The sequence below is a fragment of the Myotis myotis genome, unplaced genomic scaffold (assembly GCF_014108235.1).
Source record: "Myotis myotis isolate mMyoMyo1 unplaced genomic scaffold, mMyoMyo1.p scaffold_m19_p_9, whole genome shotgun sequence".
NCBI lineage: Eukaryota > Metazoa > Chordata > Mammalia > Chiroptera > Vespertilionidae > Myotis > Myotis myotis.
The window spans coordinates 33,614,445-33,630,437 of NW_023416401.1; the positions used below are offsets into that span (position 1 = coordinate 33,614,445).

The following is a 15,993-nucleotide window of genomic DNA, read 5'->3' on the forward strand; positions in this document are numbered from 1 at the left end:
ATAAAATAGACTCACTTCCTCAGGCTAGTGCAGAACTCCATATAGAAAACTCTATTTGGGAAATCAGTTCAAAGGCAGACAGACTCATGCAGGTTTCATGTTTCTAAGAGCATTAGGATATGACAGCCTGTCTCCTCAGTTATGGTGCACCAGGACACAGACTGGGGACCGCAGGGAGCAGCAGGGAAACCCCTTCCCAGGGCAGTGCTGCCTGAACACAGACAACTGACGTTTCTGACTTTTTTTCTGATCATTTCGTATTAGGATATGTTCGGCCAGGGTGGAAATAGGATGTGGTAGGTACTTTCTTTCTTCATTTCCGTTAATACAGCTTGTCTTCCTCATCCCAACAGGGAAACATCATTCCGGGCTTATCTGATGATTTGAAGACCTATTGCTGAGAGTTTGTAAGTTTCCTGCTGACATCCCTCTTGTATCATCTAGAGAGTGCCATTTACCTTACAGCTTATGTTACCATTAGGGTAATGACTTCAGTATGTTTACCAGCCAGCAGATAAAGCAGAAATACAAGGGAAGTACTACCTTAACTATGCCTTTAAAACTTTAAAAGCTGATGCTCAGTTGGAGATCTCAGAAATTAAATGAGCAAGTGCATTTTTAGTGGATCCAAGCCCTTTAGAGATGTTGATTATCAGGTTCATCAACACTTGGCGACACTATATTAAATTAAAGAGTCTCTACAAATCCACCTTTAAATTCAAAGTATGAAGCTATTCCTAATGAATCTCCCAGTGAACCAAAAAGCTAGAATGAAAATTCAGTTCCAGTTCATGATGATAAATCACGTATGGCTCAGTAATGCGAGGGAAGTCAGAGGGAAAGGGCGGGGGGAGTGCGTTGGGGGGTGAGTGTCCAAGGTTTACAATTAGGAAGGAAGAATATTTTATTCCAAAGAAATCAATAAAAAAAGAATTCATTGAAACTAACAATGGTTTGATATACAGTACTACCTTTCAGTATAGTTGCTAATTCCTTTTGAAAGACTTATCTCCTAAGACTTTATAAATTAAAGTCTTTAATTCTGATGGTCTGAACTTGGTGTTAAAGGCTGCTATGAACTGAATTTTGTACCTCCCACCCCAAATTTATATGTTAAAGCTGTAACCTCCAATGTGATGATATTTTGAGATGGAGCCTTAGGAGGTAATTAGGTTTATAAGAGGTCATGAACGTGGAGCCCTCATAATGAGATTAGTGTATTTAGAAGAAGAGAAGAGAGACCAGAGCAAACTCTCTCCCCACATGTGAAGGGAAGACCTTATGAGCACACAACAGAGCATGGGAAGGCAGCCATTTATCAGCCAGAGAGGGCACGTGCCAAACAGAAAGAAGAAAATCAGGCACATGTGAGGAGGCCATACCCTCTGACCTTGTCAAGAACTGTGTCCCATTGGCCTCTATCCAGCAGATGCCTAAGAAAGAGCTTATTAGCGCAGGTTCCAGGGAGCAGTGGGAATGTCACAGAACTAGGCCTTCTCCACTTTTAGATAGTCTCCTCCAAATGAGTTTCTAAAAACATTCTTCTCTTTGCCTTGTCCACCAGAGAAAAGCCCTTTGAGGCCCGGCCTAGCAAATCCATTTCCCTGCTTTCATATTAATCCTATGAAAGGGCATTTTCATCTATGAAAGATGAAACTTTTTCCCACAGGTCATATTTTTGAATTTTATCACAGATTTTAATATGCTTATACAACATAAGGTATTTATTAAATATATTTCCTCAGGAAGAAAAATCAGTTGTATTCTTTTTGTTTTACAAGTAAAACAATACATGTATATTGGGGAAAATTTAGAATATGACAGATGGCAGGAAAAAAATCAAAACAGTAGCTGGGGAGATACCATTTTAAAATATACTTATTTCACCACATATTGTAGAATATATATATATATATATTAGAGGCCTGGTGCATGAGATTCGTGCACTGGAGGGAGGCTGGTCCCTCAGCCTGGCCTGCACCCTCTCGCAGAGCAGTCTAGGACCCCTTGGGGGATGTCCATCTTCTGGCTTAGGCCCGATCCCCTGCTGCTGCGCTTGCCAGCTGTGAGTCCAGCTTCTGACTGAGCGGCGCTCCCCCTGTGGGAGCACACTGGCCACCAGGGGTCAGCTCCTGCATTGAGCGTCTGTACCCTGGTGGTCAGTGCACATCAGAGTGACTGGTTGTTCCACAGTTCGGTCAATCTGCATATTAGCCTTTTATTATATATGATGATGTGTGTGTGTGTATGTGTGTGTGTGTGTCCCTAACCTTAACCCTAATTTAAACAACTAGATTTAATATATTGCTTTACATAGGGTTTTCCAATTTAAAAACATAAGCTCAGATTCATCATGAAATGTTTCTCTACAACATTATTCTTATTTTCATTTTTTAAATATATTTTATTGATTTCTTACAGAGAGGAAGGGAGAGGGATAGAGAGTTAGAAACATTGATGAGCAAGAAACATTGATCAGCTGCCTCCTGCACACCCCCCACTGGGGATGTGCCTGCAACCAAGGTACATGCCCTTGACCGGAATCGAACCTGGGACCCTTCAGTCCGCAGGCCAATGCTCTATCCACTGAGCAAAACCAGTTAGGGCTACAACATTATTCTTAATGGTTGCAAAATGAATTTTTGTATAGAGTTAGCATAAATCTCTATTAGAAATAATACTGTTTCTGATTTTTCATTATTACAAATAAACAGCTCTGAATATCCTTATAGTTAATTATTTGCAACCACTCTTATTTCCTTAGAATGAATTCATAACATTAGATTGCTAAATTTTTAACACCTTTAAAATATATTGCCAAAGTGTACTCCAAATAAAAATTTTAACAATTTATATGTGAACTAACAGCTTTCACTAACCCTGCATTTCCATTTAAGAAACATTTATCACTCATTAAATACCAGAAACTGTTACAGGTATAGGGTACGAAAATAAATAAAGCAATAAATTTATAGCCTATTTACTCTCATGATCAAATCCAAAGATAGAAGAATTGACGCCTCTTCTGGGTTAAACACCAAACCTGTGGAATGAATTCATGGGTGCCTTTCATGCCATTCACTTTTCCCTCCCCGAGTCTAGCTGAGAAAACATGAGAGATGATCCTGCATACACAATGCATTTGGTTTCTCAGTGAGCCAAAGAGATTAAGAGAAAAGCAAAATATCACAGTCCTCTTAATGCATCCTCGTAGCTTGAAATGGAGTTATTTTTAAATATCAGGTTATTTGGAAAGGCACTGTGGACAAAAGGAGAGAGAGCACCAAATGACATCGTAACTAATTTCCCGCTTTTTAAAAAAATATATTTTATTGATTTTTTTACAGAGAGGAAGGGAGAGGGATAGAGAGTTAGAAACATCGATGAGAGAGAAACATCGATCAGCTGCCTCCTGCATACCCCCTACTGGGGATGTGCCCGCAACCAAGATACATGCCCTTGACCATAATCGAACCTGGGACCCTTCAGGCTGCAGACCAACGCTCTATCCCCGTGATGGCAAACCTTTTGAGCTTGGCATATCAGCATTTTGAAGAACCCTAACTTAACTCTGGTGCCGTGTACATATAGAAATTTTTTGATATTTGCAACCATAGTAAAATAAAGGTTTATATTTTTGATATTTATTTTATAGATTTAAATGCCATTTAACAAAGAAAAATCAACCAAAAAAATGGGTTCGCGTGTCACCTTTGACACGCGTGTCATAGGTTTGCCATCACTGCTATCCCTGAGCCAAACCGGTTAGGGCATAATTTCCCACTTTTGACACCGTCAGAATGCGCTTGGGTTACAGGAACTCTCCCACAATCAAGATGTGACATCAAGATTGCTTTTGTGCCACTTCTTAACTTCTCCTAGATCTCCACCCTTGTTATATTAAATGAGAACTCAGAGAGGCCTCAAGAGAACATCCCAAATGACAGCAGCACGGACAGCGGTTCCCTGCCTGACGAAGACTCTGCCTACATATGGCATTTTCTTCCCATTGCTTGTGGGGCTGGAGCAGGAACCTGCATCTCACTAGCTTTTCTCCATGGGGCTCACTTCTTAATGACTCATTTACCCCTGAGAGCCACTGATGGAAGAAGGGGTTGCTTCTTTTAGAATCAAGTGTTCTGTCTCCCTCAGTCAGATAGGGTTTACTTAATATAGAAAGTACAATATCCTTGCAGATAGCACTTCCTGCCCTGCTCAGGTTACTGCTAATGTATGTATAAGCAAGTTTGAATTGTGTCTTTTACTCCTTTCTCAAGGTAAAATTACAAACGAAGTTTTAATACACTCCCTATTAAATAGCATAAGCTTTCCTTACCTTGGTATAAAAATCACAACACTTTTTATACATTCTCTGATGATACAATTTGAAGTAGATTTTTAGAAGTTAGAGGATGCATCAAAACATGAAATGAAAACTAAGAGCATACCTGATAAAAGTTAGGCCAAAAAGTACTAATGGCCAGTTCTGCCCTGTTCCATGTGCGGGTTGGCTCTCCAGATACATTCCAGATAGGGTTCCCCAAAGGCCCGTTGTTGACCTTCACGTAGACATTGAGTAACCCGGGAGCGGAGTTACTCTTGCTGGACACAAAATAGTGAAAATCAATGCAGTGGGTATCGTTTTCTTTGAGCTGCGGTAAAAGGAGGTGGGCTCTCTGCCCCTCAGGTCTGCCAGATGTGTTCACCAACATGAAAGAACCTGAGAAAAGAAAATCAAAGGAGAGTCACAATCTGAAACACAACTTTCTGGTCACTTCTGAGAAGCCACCATCATTTACATGGGTCGACCCTGAAATTCCGCAACTACTTAGGCTTTGAAAATCCCATCTCTCTCATACCTTTTCACCCCAAGTATTCTCAAGATCAGTGAATGGAAAATTCCTTTGAAGTCACTGAAATTAGTCTCCTAAGTAACAGAAATGTGCATAATTTGCAGACATGTGCTGACCAATCTAGTAGTCATACCCTGGAGCCCTCATAATTTTAAATTTGACTATGGCTATTTAAATTAAAATTAATTAAAATTCCATAACATTTAAAGTTTAGTTCCCCCATCACCCTAAACACATTTCAAGAACTCAATAGCCACATGTGGCTAGTTGCTTCCATATTTGGCAGCAGAAATATTGATCTTTTCCATCATCTCAGAAAGTTCTATAATGGTACCACCATTTGGGAATCACATACACTTTAAGATTCTCACATGACCTAGAGAGAGAGAATAGATTGGTCTGATTTGTGGAATCTTAGAGAACTTGATTGGCCTTAGAAGCTCAATGTAATAAAATTCTTGCAGTTCAGTCCCACCATCTCTCCCCCATTGCTAAAACAACGAACTTCCTGACAGTGGGGGTGTTTTCATGATTAGGCATACTGTGGCCATCTTGAGGATGGTCATTTTCAGAAGTCTCCCTGAGCTTTTTTCTGTCTTTACATCCATGGCACTAAGCCACCCATGGAAGTGTTTCCACATGGAGTCAAGCTTGCCAGATACCCGGGCATCAACTGTGCCATGTGGGCCCTCCCCGTGTTTAAGATCAACAGAAATGACAACTAAAATAATTATAGAAATTTTATACATCACATAAAGAAAGGTAAAAGCAAAATGTTCTAAAATGAAAGGGTAAATAGGTCATTATAAGTCTTCTTCAGCAGAGAAAAATATACTGAAACTCTGAGGAGGAACACCTAAACTTGGGAGTATAAAGATGAAAAATAAAATACTACTCAGGTGTGCTTGAACTCATGATTTCTACTGGGTGAGGGGACTATTGCCCTTGAATATTCTTTTTTAATTTTGTAAAACATATTTTTATTGATTTCAGAGAGGAAGGGAGAGGAAGAGAGAGACAGAAACATCAATGATGAGAGAGAATTATCCATTGGCTGTCTCCTGCATGCCCCTCACTGGGGATCGAGCCTGCAACCTGGGCACATGCCCCAACCTGGAACTGAACCGCAACCTCCTGGTTCATAGGTCATGCTCAACCACTGAGCCACAGCAGCCAAGCGAGTATTCCTTCTTAAACGCTCCTCTTGTGATACATAATTTTCAAGGAGGAATGTATATATATATAACTACACACCAAACATATATATAAATATACATATACAATACTAGGAAGAGGGTGGGATTTCTATCTTGTCTACAAGCTGTGATTTCCTAAACAGAAAAACGAGAAGACTACCTTTCCCAGAGAATTATGAGGACTAAATAAGAAAACAAATGTAGGTAAATCCTTTACAAATTAATAAGATATTGTTAAAGGATCAGTATTTGAAAATGTTTGCTTATGGCTGTTACCCTCCCAGTATCCCTAGATGAGGTAAACTAGTGTTAATGCCATTGAAGATAGATAGGAATTATCTCATAGAGAAATTAAGAAGCAGCTTACCCAGACTTTAGGATGAGTTAGTGGCAAACCAGAATTTTGAGCCTCTGAGTTTCCAGCCCATTACTCATCCTGCCACACTCCAATAACCCCGTGCTTCTCTGTGTGCTGCTTGAGCATATACGAAGCAAACAAACCCCTTCATAACAGTGAAGGGAAATTACAGTCGCTATTTGAAAATGGAGCAGTTTTTCAAGAGATGAATGTTATGTACCTGTAAATGTGAAAGCTAAGCCACAAGGGAAGGGTTATCTATGGAACATATATTCCAGTAATAAGGAAAAACTGAAATGTGATTTAAGAAAGAGTTGGGGACAGAGAAAGGGAACAAGTGGCAAGAGAATGCCATTGAAATGATTTGGGTTAGCTATATACTATACAATGTAGAAATATCTTCAAAATACAAAGGATTGACCAACCCCGTAAGAAATCTAAAGCAGGCTTTTGTACTTTTCTGCTCTTGGTAAAGCTGTACTTTTCTGCTCTTAGTAAAATATAAGAAAATTTATTTCATATTCAATCACTTAAGGCTCTGTTACCTGCAACATAGCTACAATGTGTACTGAGGCACGACATGGCCTTGAGGCCATCTCCAAATCACCAAAACCTTTAGTGTTGCCACACTGCCAACATCATTTCCTGGAATGTTTCCATCATTTAAACTTGGGCAACCATGAGTGGCAAACATGACAACATGCAAAGGATGGCAAAAGTCGGCGTTTCCCAAATCTTGTAAAGTCTAGTTTAGAAGCTTGGGTGAAGCTGAAACATACAAATCCCATTTCACAGTTTGGCATAAACTTGGTAACTTCCTAACATTCTGTTCAGAAAATTACCAGGGTTCCCTAAAATGCTGTTTTCCTGCTTACACAGCCTTTCCTCCAATACTTGAATATGCTCGATCCCAGCAGAAAATGCTCTGTCAGCTTTCTGAGCTGTTGAAAGCATACAGAAATTTTTATGTTGATTTCAGAGTGCCATTCTATGTTACATACTCAAATGATTCTAATTTTCATACCCCTTTCTCTTTTTTCCCCCTTTTGAGCCAGAACCCAGTCTGTTTGTCACATGGCACCATCTGTAACACAGATGACATAGGATTAGCAAATAGGGGAGTGACATCCATGTAAGACCGAAGTACCTTTGGTTCATGTGTGATCTTTTTGTAGGACATTATAGTTTTGGAGTGATCAGGGGCAAATTTTCTCTTACATAGAAGGCTATGTGGTAGCTTTTGAACAAAGATAAAAATCCTGAGCAGTACCTTTGCTTAGTCTAAGAAGTGGCAAGAAGAAGTCTAGTGGTTTCCAGAGCTACTCCTCTTTCTCCTCTGCTAAGCTGTCTGGGAAACCACAAGAACAGATGAAGAAACTCTACTCCCTACCGAGTTTAAAAAGGAAAGAACACGGACTGATGACGAGGACAAACCCTGGATCTGATTTTCAAGTTGGCAGAAAGGGGTCTCTATTAGAAGGGAATGACTTCCAGGACCGGTTAGTGAGAGGGAGGCTGGAGCCCTCGGGTGCAAGGCTAATGATGGATTCACTGGGATTCTAACTGCCAATGAATGGGAGTCAATGGGTCAGTGTTTTGATTAGGGTTGTTACTGTTTTTATTAGTTCTCTGGCTACAAAACTGCATCGACTGCGAGTTGTCTGCTTCAACCCCATTTTCCTCTTAGGATTTTGTAAAATCAGTCAGAGATGTTCCAAGCACACGTGTGTCGTGCTGGTGAAAACACCTGCTACACACTGTCTTCTTCCTTCACTGTTCTGGTCCACAGAAAGCAAATCTGTCTGGGCTTTTACCTCTCCTCCCATTGTCCAGAAACCAGCTGAGCATCACTGATGTCACACACACACAACTTTTTAGAGGAAGAGTCTTCTCTTTACTGAGAACCTATCCCCTGGACATTCCCTTGAGAGGCCCCCTTTTTTCTTCCTCCGGAGTCTCTCAAGTGGTATTTCTATGCAGTCCCCACAATTAATGATTAATGCATACAATGGCACCTAGGACAATGCTTGCCATATAGCATAAGCTCAAAATATGTTTGCGATTAGCATTATGATTATTTTGTTTCCTCATAGTTCCGCTAAATGCATGACTTCTCTGAATTTTCTGCAATTCTTTAGCATTTAGTTCTATAGATTTCTACCTGTCCACATCATAATCTTCCTGATCCTATCCTATTTCACCTCAGTGATAATTTTTAAATTTCCTTTCTTTATGAGAGAGGTCCATTAGTATTACAAATGGCAATACAAAACTCAATGAATTGAGTACTGAACTCAATCTTGCCCCTACATTTAAGCTTTGGGAAGGGAAGCTTTATTTCTGTGTGACCATGAGAATTTACTTTCAAAGTATAGAAGTACAGAAGGTGACATTTCAGCCAACACTGTATTTCTGCCAGTGCTGCAATACTATCTTATGGTGAGTTTAGAAGAGAAAATGTGAACATGTATGTTTAGCAGAGTCTAGCAACCCAGAATCCTTGTGGAAGTTCACAATTGTGCATAGAGAATGGGAAGTGCGAAGAAAGAGATGCCTTTTCATTGTTTGAATGTATCACCTATATGATATGAAAGAAAAGTCAACTCACCAGCCAGATGTTTAAAAAATTAAAAACATTTATATTCAATTGTATACTAAGAAGGGGATTTTTCTTAAATATCCCTATATGGCTGAATGTTTAATTTTCACCTCTACTTCAATGTTGAGGAAATGAATTCTCAAGGAGTAATTGGGTCTCCTTTGGTAAGTATTTCCTTACTTCAACTTTTTTCCCCTACAAAAAAACACTCCAACTGGGCAAATAAAAGAAATCAGAATTCAAATTAGCATAGAAGTTCTGTTTGTGTTTAGATAACAAAACACTCTTAAATCCTAGTATGGAAGTAGAGAATTTAACACTGCAGGCAAATGAAAAAAGCTCCACATAATGGAGTGGGCTTCAAAAGGAACAGTCTTTCCATGCAGACTTTGAAGGTCGTTAAGAATAATTATTTTCACCTTTTGAAAAGGAAAACTCTGTTATAAGAACATGCAGTGTTCTAATTCTTGAATTTTGGGGTGAATTAAATTTAGCTTAATCACACCCACTGGCAAATGCTTTTAATAAGGCTATCTTCCATCATTGTTTGCTATAGCAGCAATAACTACATATAATTAGTTATTCCCTTCTACACCATCATTAAAATTTGCATTGGTATGGTAGAAGCTCTAGATTTTTAAAGGCTGAGGAAACTGAATTCTCTTCCTACATTTGAGAAACTTTGTGCACACAACAAAAAAGGGAGCATTTTTAGTCATCCAGCAGGAAGAGAGGATGATGGGTGTTATCGAATACTTTGGTGACAGAGAAGAAGCATTTATAAACTTGAAAGCCATTATATAATTCACTTTTAAGCCTCTTAAGTTTTAATAAAAGTGCACAGATCCTTAGTCTTTCACTCCCTTTGGCTGTTTCATCTTAATTTTTTTCCTCAATGACCATGCCTTCCTTCACATTTATGAACTGAAGATCCAAAAGCCATAAAAAGTTTACAAGTCCCATCTTAGCTAGCATATATCCTGACTCTAGTTTACATGGCATGTGGCTTCCTCTCACCTATTTAGATACACCGCTTGTAACAATGAAGATATCTTGAGCAGTGCTGCTCAAACAATCTATGATAAAGGAGCAGTTTTAAAATTCCTAATGCATCTCAGACCAAGTTTATGTAAAGCACAATAAACATGGATTTTAGAAAAAGAAAACAAAAAGACGTGCAACATGCAAACACAAATTTGTTATTAAATAAACATAAAATTACTCTGCCAAATTCCTCTAAAAATTTCTAAAGACTTTCTCTCAATTCCTGTACTGCTCATGGACCAGGAACAATGTGCGGACCGCCTCTCATCTGAAGAGCACTCTGACTGGCATAGCCTTAAAGTTATAGGGGTAGAGCACTCTCGGTACTCAATCTATATATTTTTCTTAACAGTGGAACAAGAACACTGAGACATGTTAATTGAAAAAAAGGCATGAAAAAATTTTCTCTGGTTTCTTAATCCAATGATAATGGTTATAAATTCAAGCAAGCCCCTTGCCTATGATGAAAAGTGGCGGAGACGAACTGTAGGAAGCAAGTGGACACACAGGGAAGAGGCAATCACAGTCCTGGTGAGTGAAAAGACAGCACGGAGACTCTAAATTCAGAAAAGAACTGGCTTCCAGGCAAGGAGCAAAGGAAAAGAGCTCAGTGGGTCAGGGCACACGGGATCACAGCATTCGTGGCTATTCGTAAGAAAAAGGGGAAAATGCAGGAAAGGAAAGTGTGCCACCCAGTGCCTAGGTAAGGTGCTCCATATACTCCATCTCATTAATTCTCCCCAATAAGAATGACCTGAGGAAGCACAGAGAATAATTAATTCACCAAAGGGTCCCACTGACAATGTCTGATAGAACAAGGGGAATTTGAATTTTTTATGTTTAACTCCAAAGGCAATGCTCTAAGACCAATTATATTTCAAACATTCTATTACTCATAATACAAAATATATTGCATATTGCAAACCACTATACATTTGTGATGCTATGTGTGCATATATAACACTTATACACATAGACACATATTCAGACACAAATTTTTATGAAAAATTGTGTCACTATGTTTCTTACCATGTGCCTGTGTATTATAGTCACATTCTATTCTACCATATTTCATTTTGCAACATAAATAAGTAAATGAATGCTGGGTGCAACCCACAATTGATTTCACAGCCGAGGAGTGCTTTAAGGCCAAACTGCAACCCCTCCCCAATAACCAAAACCAACCATATCTAAAGTGGGCTCTGCCTCCTTAGTAAGAAAGCTTTTCATTTTTAATTTGCAATTTCAAATTGATCTCATCCCTCAAATATCAAGATACCATGTGACATCCCTCCTCCTGCTCCCTCAGCCAGTACTAACAATGGTCCTAAAAAATATGTCTTTTCTGATGAGAAACCTTGTGAAACAGGGAAGATGAAACCTGTGGAGAAATAAATGAACTCAGGGAGCAAAGCTCTAAGGGAACAAAGCCTCTGCAGGGAGCAGCCACTATCACTTTAAAAATACTTATTAGCACCCATTGCAGCCTGAGGAACGGCTGTCTTCACAGCCACATCTATGTTCTGTAGACAGGATGTCATGTATCCTTCTTAAGCTACTGCCTCTCCTACATCCTTTCAAAAATTTCACCCTAGTACAAATACTTACTTTGCAACTACTAGAGAAGAAAACACTAATAAAAAATTTCTCTTCACCCAAATGTCCTATCTCCCTTTTTAAAAAAATATATTTATTGATTTCAGAGAGGAAGGGAGAGGGAGAAAGAGGAAAAAAAACATCAATGATGAGAGAGAATCATTGATCGGCTGCCTCCAGCATGTACCCTACTGGGGATTAAGCCCGCACCCAGGCATGTGCCCTTGGCTGGAATTGAACCTGGGACCCTTCAGTCCACAGGCCAACACTCTATCCACTGAGCCAAACCTGCTAGTGCTCTCCGTTTTTATTTTACCTTCCATCTTCTTGCCTTTCTTGTCCTTTCTCAACAATTCCTGGGCAAGACCATTTGTTTGTCGCACCAATTTTTGCCCTGTTCCTAATATTCTCATGAAAATACGGGGGGAGAGCAAAGAAGTAACACCACATCACCAGGAAGCCCAAGTGAGACTCTCTAAGCAACTGTACAGCCTCTTCCCTCCTAGAGTCCAGTTGGTGCTCTCACTGGGAGCACTGATGGGCTCATCTGATGAGAGACTTCTTACAAGTCATACTAGTTAGCACGTGCACTCTGTTCTCCCTGAGGGAATTCCACATCCATCCAAGTGCTATAAAATTAATAATAAGCATAATTCATATGCCTAAAATGTTCATAAAACACTCGCTTTAAGACATTTATATTAAATAATCATTGTCAATTTAGTGATTCACATCACAACTGAATGGGTATTATTAATTATTCATAAAATACTGAGCTGAACGAAATAGATACATTCTTCTTAAGTAGTCACTTTTAGCCATGACAGGGCTCATCTGAGTGCCCACATGTGCTGGGCATTTTGAGAACCACAAACTATAAAACTTGGACCAATTCCTCCAGCAAGAACCTCACAGATTAGATGTATATCATACATTAAATATTCTGTATTCAGCACAGTTAGAAAAAAATCACAAATTAGCAAATCAAATACATTAAATTTAGTAACATTTATATAACTACAACTGGAGTGCCTGTCAATTTTGTGAATTTAGAACTATCAACTAATAACTCTTTAAAAAAAAAAAAAGAGTTTCGTGACACATGTATCATAGGAGGCAAAGAAGGAATGAAGAGGCTCATGGAAAATGGAAGAAACCCGGGGGGGTTCCATTGAAAAAAGAAATGCGCTCTCTTCTCATGAGAAAAGTGAGGGTTTAATGAAAACTGACTATATTGCAGTGCCTCATCTAGACAAGCTGCTTCAGTGACTTAGCTGGAAAATACTCTGTTCTATAATTTCTAAGTAAAAGAACACAGAGAAAAGCAAACACAACCTTTTAACTATCTGATGATGCTAATGAGTATATCCAACAATGGAGAAGTGACAGGCAGACTGTTTAGAAAGTTCTTAAGGTACTGATTCATTTCCACATCAGGCTTTTAACTGCTGGACATCTTTAGAAACTAGTTTGTTTTTGTTCTAAATCTCAGAATGACACAAGTCATCACATATAAGTTTCCACCTTTTTCCCCCTAAATTATTGTCAATTGAGAAATGATTTCTTTTTCACATATATAACTGGTTTATATATATATCACATAGCTGAACTATGTCTTGCTTTAAGAAAAAAATGAAACAACTAGCTTCTATATAAATAAAAACCAAATTTAAATATTTTAATAGTGCATCATTTAGACACTTTCAGCTTAGCAAAAGCATAATAGTGGTGCTCTGTCACACACAAAAACATAGTTCTCCAGAAAATTCCAAGGGCTTTGTTAACATCCCTGATTGAGAGCTCACCATCTTCCTGAAGAGGAAACCAAAAATCTTGCTTAAGATGTTTCATTAGCCTGGCTGGGGTCAGAGGCCAGAACCACACAGAGGTTGTACTGCTGGGTCAAAGTGCAGAAAGATGGAATTTTCAGAACTTAACAAGGTTATTTTCTTAATTTCTCTTTTTGATCATTATTGGTATATAAAAATGCAACTGATCTGATTATTAATTTTGTATTCTGCTACTCTACTGAACTCATTTAGCAGTTCTCATAGTTTTTTGGTGGACTCTTTATGGTCCTCTATATATATATCATGCCTTTCCAATTTGGATAACTTTTATTTCCTTTTCTTGTCTGACTGTTGTGGCTAGGACTTCCAATTCCATGTTGAACAGAAGTGGTGAAAGTGAATATCCTTGTCTTGTTCCTGATCTTAATGAAAACATGTTTAGCTTTTTACCACTGAGTATGATGTATATAGGCTTATTATGTTGAGGTATGTTCCCTCTGTCCCCACTTTGCTGAGAGTTCTTATCATGAATGGATGCTTAGCAGTATATTTTGGATATGTCTCCTTGGGCAAAGGAAACAAAGAAAAATTAAACAAACGGGACTCTATCAACCTAAAAAGATTTTGCATAGCAAAGAAAAGCATCAACAAAACAAAAAGACAACCTATTGAATGGGAGCAGATATTTGCTAACAATATATCCTATAAGGGGTTAATATACAAAATATATAATAAACTCACACAACAACACAAAAATACATACAATCTGATTTTAAAAATGACCAGAGGATCCGAAAGACACTCCTTCAAGAAAGACGTATGTAAGGCCAATAGACACATGAAAAAATGCTCAATGTCACTAATCATCTGAGAAATGCAAATTAAAACTAAAATCTAATAGCACCTCACACCTGCCAGAATGGCTATCATCAATAAGCCAACAAACAACAAGTATTGATGAGGATGTGGAGAAAGAGAATCCTCATGCATCGTTGGTGGAATTAAAAACTAGTGCAGCCACTATGGAAAATAGTATGGAGGTTCCTCAAAAAATTAAAAATAAAACTACTCTATGACTTAGTAATCCCAGTTTTGGGTATTCGAAGAAATCGAAAACACTAGTCTGAAGAGATATATGTAACCCATATATCTCTTTGCAGTATTACTTACAGTATTACTTACTGTAATTTGCAGTATTACTTACAATAGACAAGATATGAAAGCAACCAACGTGTCCATCAATAGATGAACAGATATAAAAAACTATGATACATACATACAATGGAATATTACTCGGCCATAAAAAAGAATAAAATCTTACGATTTGCAACAACATGGATGGACCTAGAGGATATTATGCTAAGTGAAATATGTCAGAGAAAGACAAATACCATACAGTCTCACTTATATGTAAAATCTAAAAAAAAATAAAATAAAATAAACCAACAAAAAAAACATACATACCCAGAAATAGACTCATAGAGAAGAAACTGTTGGTTGCCAGGAGGGAGGGAGGTTGGGGGACTGGGTGAAAAAGGTAAAAGGATTAAGAAGTACAAATTGGCATTCACAAAATAGTCATGGAAATGTAAAGTACGGTGTCAGGAACATAATCAATAATACTACACTAACTATGCATATATGGTGTCAAAGGGGGTCCTAGAGTTATCAGGAGGATCACTTCATAAGTTATGTAAGTATCTAACCACTATGCTGTCCATATGAAACTAATAAAATATTAAATGTCAACTGTAATTAAAACATAAATAAAATACAATGGCCAAGTTTTTATTTTACAAAAAACAAACAAACAAACAAACAAAAACACACCTTAAGGTTAATCAGTAAAGGAAATTTAACTGTACAATTCAGTAAATCTTGATTTAATCTATGAGGTAGGTGATCCAGAAACATATTCGGATATATTATTCTATCACTATATCTCTAAACTTGGTAGATAGAAAATTACTTTGAACAAGTTCCACTATTTAGTTTGTAGTTTTTTCCCCTTCAGAATACAGTATAACTTCTTACATTAAAAAAAAATCTACACTAATAATAGATAAACATGGTAATTGACTGTACCTTCGCTATGCCTGCCATTGGCTGATCAGAGCAATATGCAAATTAACCACCAACAAAGATGGTGGCTAATTTGCATACTGCAGGCAGGGTGGGACAGGGTGAGCTGCCATCCAGGCCCCCGTGTACAACCTGGGGGCGGGGGCTCAGGTGAAGCGATCGCAATCGCTGTTCGCTTCTCCTGAGCCCCGCCCGCCTGCTGGGGACGGGGCCCACTCCCATGTGTGACCCTGGGGCGGGTGTGGCGAAGGCAAAGGCAAGCTATGCCAAGGGCTCAGGCGAGGTGATCAGCATCGCTTGCCTTCGCCTGAGCCTCGCCCACTTGCCGGGACACGGGGCCCTCTTGGGGGATGGGGGGGGGGGGGGAGAGACAGAGAGACAGAGAGAGAGAGAGAGAGAGAGAGAGGGAATTTGGCACCCCGCATCCCTCCCTTATCGACCACTGCGATTCCAAGCCAGCGAGGGCTGCCTTCAG

At 38.8% G+C, this 15,993-nt stretch overlaps 1 protein-coding gene across 12 annotated transcripts in view; it reads right to left on the minus strand.

Moving 5' to 3' along the window:
* The window catches only part of PTPRM (protein tyrosine phosphatase receptor type M), a 666,818-nt gene that overhangs the window by 403,303 nt on the left and 247,522 nt on the right, over positions 1-15,993 (minus strand). For all 12 annotated transcript variants that reach the window (XM_036321438.1, XM_036321437.1, XM_036321435.1 and 9 more), the window contains exon 3: positions 4,449-4,720. In XM_036321438.1, coding sequence (XP_036177331.1) covers positions 4,449-4,720 — 272 coding nt within the window. The remainder of the gene's footprint in view (positions 1-4,448; positions 4,721-15,993) is intronic.